Source organism: Clupea harengus, chromosome 2 (genome assembly GCF_900700415.2).
Source record: "Clupea harengus chromosome 2, Ch_v2.0.2, whole genome shotgun sequence".
NCBI lineage: Eukaryota > Metazoa > Chordata > Actinopteri > Clupeiformes > Clupeidae > Clupea > Clupea harengus.
This window is the reverse complement of record NC_045153.1, coordinates 12,698,584-12,705,624: the sequence shown is the minus strand read 5'-3', so window position 1 is coordinate 12,705,624 and position 7,041 is coordinate 12,698,584. Positions and strand designations below refer to the sequence as shown.

General features: G+C 39.8%; 1 protein-coding gene across 1 annotated transcript in view; it reads right to left on the bottom strand.

Moving 5' to 3' along the window:
* LOC105891480 (protein mono-ADP-ribosyltransferase PARP4-like) overlaps window positions 1-3,124 on the bottom strand; it is a 23,747-nt gene extending 20,623 nt beyond the window's left edge. The window contains 5 exon segments of the mRNA XM_042709329.1: window positions 1-53; window positions 342-447; window positions 1,875-2,070; window positions 2,540-2,669; window positions 2,941-3,124. The exon segment at window positions 1-53 is cut by the window's left edge and continues 32 nt beyond it. Of these exon segments, the coding sequence (XP_042565263.1) occupies window positions 1-53; window positions 342-447; window positions 1,875-2,070; window positions 2,540-2,665 (481 nt within the window). The 5' untranslated portion in view covers window positions 2,666-2,669; window positions 2,941-3,124.
* Window positions 3,125-7,041: the final 3,917 nt, after the last annotated feature.

The following is a 7,041-nucleotide window of genomic DNA, read 5'->3' as shown; positions in this document are numbered from 1 at the left end:
CCTGGAAGTGTGAGGGATACGTGGGGAGGCCTTTGTCATGTTCAGTGTAGATCCTACACGGAAGAAGTGTTCAGTACAGGTAGAGGAACAAACACCAACACTGCACTGCAAAACACACACTGAGGGGAAGCTGGGACCAGCTGTGTTTCTGTGGGGACCTTTTAAGCAACATCGATGAGAAAATAATTTTCTGAACATTTGTTCTCTCTTCATTACATTAGGGACAATCCATTCCAATTTCTCTAATAAGAAAACCTGCTGCTGAAAAACTTTATTTGCAGTAAAACATCTCCCAGTTCCATCCCACCTTAAACGTGTCAAGAGATGCAGGCAGCACTCACCGATGGTTGTAGACATAGTTGGAGTCATTCTTGACCTGATTTTGCACTCTTTCACTCTTGGTTGGATCTTGAACTTTGAACTTCTCCTGAGATGTCAGCTGTCTCACTACCGACAGAACATAACAACTGTGACGTCATAATGTAATGGCAACGAGCCCTAGCATTATGTGGCCTCCTTCGGTTATACTGAATTATACACTAATATACTGTAACTGTACATTCTCTCTCTCTCTCTCTCACACACACACACACACACACACACACACACACACACACACACACACACACACACACACACACACACACACACACACACACACACATAAATCATGCATCTGAACACAAAAAAATGACTTCCATCCAGAAAGCGTGAATGAAATCACCTGAGAAAAAGTGTAAGCAGCAAGTCAGCAAACACACTCACTCACATGGCCCTCACACCCCCTTGGTGAACCCAATCATCACTACTTCAAACTGTGTTCTTTTGTCAGCAAACATTAATCAGTGACAGAAAGCAGTCACAGCCTCTTATAAACAGGCTGCCAGAGTGCAAACACAATGCACAAGGAATGCCCAGTATCTGTGCAGATAGAAGCCAGGAGGGGAGTGACAGGGAGAGTTTGTGGGTTAAGATGATAAGAGTTGCGTAATAGCAATGTCTCTGGTAGTAGTCTAGATCTTCTACAACTAGAGGTTGCATGGTCTTAGCATGGTCTTAGTATGGTCTTAGTATGGTCTTAGCATGGTCTTGGCATGGTCTTGGCATGGTCTTAGCATGATCTTGGCATGATCTTCTAGCCCTATATTAAACTGCAGTGTGACTTGCACAGACAGGAGAGAGAAGGCATATTATGTCTCTCAGAGAGAAGAGTGAGAGACATTACTGGTTGTTGTTTAATATTAATATCTTTATGTTTATCTTTATAATATGTTATTATATGACTTTTCTTTCCTGGTGCTGCAAGCTGCCATCCCACAGCAACTGCATTCATTGTAGCCAGGAAATATTCCATTGGATTCAGATTGGGTGCAGTTATGGAGTCGATTCGTTTAAAGCTCAAGTCATGAACAAGGCAAAAGAGAGACGGTTAACCTTGTAAATATGCATACCTCACACCCAGAAGTGAGATGAACCATCAAATCTTTCCTCTTTGTGATTTTCTGCTTTGATTTCTATAAAATGGAATTGAAATGTGACCAAGCTGTCCGTTTCAAGTCGACCACATCCCCCCAGGCCGCTTACTGGCAATACAAAGACTTCCCCCTAAACAAATAATAATGCGCTTTTAGAAAACAATCCCAGAGCAAATGCATCCCTCCGTACTCTGGCCCTGCCAAGCCTGACTGCTCATACACTGTGCACCGCAAAGAGAGTTTAAGCCTGACTGCTCATACAGTGTGCACTGCAAAGAGAGTTTAAGCCTGACTGTTCATACAGCACGCACTGCAAAGAGAGTTTAAGCGAAGAGCGATGCCCTGGCTATGGCATACAGCACGCACTGCAAAGAGAGTTTAAGCCTGACTGTGGCATACCTGGTTGGATGGAGGGTGCTGGGTAGGGTGTGGGGGTCACTGAGACCAGGACATGCTCTAATGCAGGTAGGAGGGCCTTCTTCTCCAGGCAGGCCTGCACGTACCCCAGGCCCACCACAGGGACCTGGTGCTTCTGAGCACTCTGCTGCCGGTTGCTGCTCAGATTCCCCAGGCTGCTCACCACTATGAAACTACACTGTAAGGTAAGAGATAGGAGAGATAGACAGATGTGCAGACAGACAGGAAAATTACAGACAGATTGTTAAGATATTCACTTTTTTGACAGTTAGAAGACTTTACACTGTTTAAATTGTCAAAACAACAACAGAAGTATAAACATACATACAAACATACAACAGGTGGTTGAAGTCTGTATTAGACGTATTATTTCCAGTAATGACAATGCTCATTACTAATAACTGTCATGGCAAGAAGTTTTGATAACATAACAGCGTGCTTCATTGGCTGATTTGGCATCCCACACATGAAGTTTCACAACAATTACTAATCATGATGAAAAAGACAGTACGCCTGTATGGCACAAGCCACGACATAGGTCCTGCTTGTTTATATCCAGGTTATGATATGTTTATGTCCACGTTATGACGGGGGGTTAACACGTTACACAGCCGTTTTGTTTGTATGGCCACAGAAAGTGAACGGACCTGCTTGTTGACCACATAGGACAGGCTGCCCCCGTTGTCTGTAACGGCCAAACGGACTTTCTGCTTCTCCTTGAAAGGCAAATTCTTCAGTTCCAAAACCACGACGCAGTTCGTGAAAACAGCCATTGTTCTGCACAGAAATAGTCACAATCACAGTCAGATTCGGAAGAAAGAGATACGATCAAATAAAATAACACTGTGTCGTTATTAATCTTATCACTCAAGAGTAAAGGAGTAAGTAAGATGTGTAAACATTCAGCAATATAACGTCAGACAAACTAGCCCCAACTCATAACCGAGTTCGCCCACTTCATGCACACCACAAATAGGCCAATTGCACGTATTATGCTGTCAGTCGATACAACAACATAACGTTATTATATAAATAAGAATGTCTTTACCAGAAGAATAGAATAGCCCAACTTCTTCAAACCAGGTGGCCAGCTTTAAATCCGTGAGAAACCTATGCAATTTGACAGGTAAGGAGCATAGACATATATATGTCTATAGATGAATATATATGTCTATATATATGTCTATGGGTAAGAGCCCTGCTTCCTGGTCTTGTTGCGGTAAAGACACTCCCACTATGATTCCGTGAAGTCACAACAATACCCTACTGCACTCTAGTGGCTACATAAGGAAGCACATCTAAAATGACACCGGTCTGAGCCTCAGTCGATTTGTTGCATATTTTCATACTTTCTTGTCTTGATAAAAATAGGTATCATATTACATGTTTTCATTATGAGGACACTATGTTTAATTTTTGAACAATAATTAAGGCATATTTTTGTGAAACGTGGTGTTCAGGGAACATCATACAGTACATGTATGGGCTCATGGTGTTCAGGTGAAATAAAAATGTGAAATAAAAATGAACAAGAACATGCCCCCAGTAATCATCTCTGGACTTTAAAGCATGCTATCTTACTAGGCGAAGTGAACTTGAACCATAGCCATAGTTTGGTCCTGATTGGTGCTCCTCCAGCAGGTCTGTGGGACTTGCTTTGCCTTCCTGCCCTCGTTGGTCAGTAAAGCGACTGCTTTGCACTGATGTGGCTCCTTCATCTTGACTATTCACTCGACTTGTGCGTTAACTTTCAAACATTCATATCTTGATACAATATGTGGCTAAGGAGCTTAAACAGAGACTTCAAGTTTGGCATTGAAAAAAAACTAAATCGACATTGATAAAATAAATAAATTAACTAAATAACAGAATATTGGCATTAATACATTAGTATTCAAATTAACTTTGGGCACTGAAAAGATGTTTTGATGTGTTTTTGTTTATTCTGCTGTGCCTTTTCAATATCAATCTTTTCTTTCTTTTTTTGTTTTGGCATGGAAGGGAAGGAGTTTGATGGGAGGGGCAAGAAATACATGTTTTGCATAGATCCAGTGGGTAAAGGATCTCTGAAGGTGGGTGAACTTTGTACTTTTTAATAGGGCAACGCCCACTGGCATGGATTGACAGGCGTAGACGCCAAAGTTTAGAACTATAATACAAACAAAGTAAAATACTTACTTTAAACTAAACCCACCCGGGTAAACAACGTTTAAACTAACAATAACCATAAACAAGAACAAAGCAGGGCGCACAATCCATACTGTTCCCCACGTAACATGTTACTACAGGAAAAACTTACATGACAGAAACATACTTAAGGAATTACAAATTTCCCATGAGCTCTGGAGCATGAAGGCCCCTGCCCTACGTTGTGCCAACTGATGCCTTGTTTAGTTTTACTTTCACTTCACTAGTTTTACCTCTTTACTTTACGCCATTGCTCTGACCTGAAAAAAGGGAACCCCCACCCGCAAAAAAAATCACACAGACTGTATGGAGAACTGAGAAGAACAGGGTCTTTATTAATAGTAATACATAACTTAAATACTGCAATTTCTTTGAGCATGGCATCATTCTGTGGAGAATATTCCAGCCAGGGGTCATCATCATACCACTGGACTTGAAAAGAGCGCCCTTCTACATTTTAGGACGGCAAGGCCTGATTGTATTTAAGATTATTGCTCTGTACATTAGCTAGATCTGTTGGATTACTCAATCTCAGCAAAAAATCTTAATCTGTATTCATGGATTCATGGTTTTCATTTAATGATCTGTGCAGAGTAAAAAGATGTGTTGGAGATCATGCAGTGCTGTGTCCTGCTCATTGTAAGAAAAGGTCCTTACTTGCCCAAACTCTGAGACTATTGGATGGATTATCTTCTACACAACTGTGAACATACAAACAAATTTCAACCACAATTTGTGCCATCAACTCTTTTTTGTGTGCAATTTTGGCAAAAGCAAATGATTGTTCATCACAGGCATTGTTTTTATATCTAAATAGTTGATGATTAATCTCAAATAGCAAATGTAGAATGTTTTAATTCCAACTTTTTTTTCTACTTATGAAATGGTAAATGTTTCAGCAAATATTTTGGCTTTACGTACAATTATTCTGGGAACAGACTATAGGCTATTTGCTTTAGTCGATGCATTGAATTCAATTGAATGCAATTTTATTTATATAGCACCAAAACATTAAATTGTCTGAAGGTGCTTTTTTCCTCTTAAGTGGACCCCAAGATGTATCGTCTTTGTACTGGCGAGGCTCATGTGTTCCTTTGAATGGATGCTAACTCTGATTTCAGTATATTGATTCTTGCAGCGTTAAACCTTGAGTAAAGTCAATTGCTTATCTAGGTCCTGGACTAATAGGGTAAATCAATTCAAGAGGAGCATGTTGTGTTTCCCACCACTCTTGTGCACTCGGGTGTCTATCATGCCTTTCTTTATATTTTATAACTAGTCACAGGAAGACTGAATTCATTCCAAGGGCAGATATATCCACAACTGTTTTAGGCAGCTCTACCCATAGCTACCATCTGGTTTGTACATCGAGGATTTGTAATGTAATAAACAATATCCTAAAGATCACTTTCTTTCTGTGTGTAGTTTTAGATTGTGTTTTGTTCTTCACTTCCTTGCTCAGTATTCCTAGTATTCTAACCACCTTCAATTCAGACATTGTTTCTATTCCTCTTTGCCACTGTGATAAATGTGAGCATCTCAGACCCAGTTCATCAGTGATCTTCAGAGACTCTGATCTACTGCCAGAAGTGCTCCTGTGTTTCTGCTTTACTCATCGCCAGTAGGTACATTTGGAACCTGAACTCAATCGAACTGAACATCATCCATTGCCAGGATATCTGTGACAGCTAAGTTGTATTTAAAACAATTTCAACAGTGTAAAGAACTGCATCAAAATAATCAATATGAAGGGGACAGGAAATATTGTCCTACCTTCAACCAAATATAAATCATTTTTAACATGTATGTGTGGTTTTGGGTGATTTAAGAAAGTTGAGACATTCCCAGACTCAAGTCAGAATGCTGTGATTGGCTGTGGGCCTGCTGTACTGCTTAGCTGCATTATGATTTCTAGTTTGCATAACAAACATGTCCCAGCAATAACCACACTTCTGGGATGCTCAGGTAGAGATAATATGTAAAAATGTGTCCATAAAAATAAATGGACGAATATAAGTTTGTCATATATATTTACAATTATTTGAACTTAAATACAATGTTTTCGATTATTGGAAGTTGACAATTGTAATGACAATGGAATCTGAAAAAAAAACCTGCATGTGAATGTAACTCTTACAATTTATTACAATTATAACTTTTTAATGTATAAGTAATTAGAGGCAAAATTGTACATACAACTGTTTTCTTGATGATTAATGAACATGTTGACATCTGTATCTAAGAGAGCCAGCAGTGACAGCAATGCTTCTTTGTGTACTGCAAAGGTAGTACCACTGTTGTGCTAGACTGATTATGCCATGATATAGTGTGTCTGACAGAGTTTATTTTGTCTGTTGTGTCAAAAAGAAGAAGAAGAAGACAAATATTTTGATTTTCATCATGGTGCACCCAGAAGTAAACATTTCAGCTGGTTTACTGAAGAAGCTCCTGTCTGCAGGACGTGCTCCTGTGTTAGTGCTCTTAATCGTCATAACTCAGTTTTAAAAATGGAATTTGCCTGTTCTTGTTCTTCATCAACGAAGAGCACAGTGTTCACTGCAATGTATTTGGGGCTTTCATGTTTTCCCATTCTGCTTGCAGCCTTATTGACAAACAGACAGTTTAAGAAAGCTGTGGGATACTGCTGCTTTAAGTGCTCCTGCTATGGCCCATGGACATACATGTTTAAAAGGCTTACAATCGCATCCATGTGAATGGCATTAATACACACATCTCCTGCAAGGAGAACCGTACGGGGAGAAGAAACTGTAGTTTTCAACAAGTTGAAGAGTGAATCACAGGTGAGTGAAACTGTAACTAATAACTAATTCAGCTTCACTATACACACAATTTCCACCACATTCTGAGCTCATTTTTAAAGTAGCCTTTATTGCAGTAAGCAGTGGCATCTAGAGTTTGCCAGGTGTGTTTCTCACTTTTCCATTTTCGATATCAACTTATG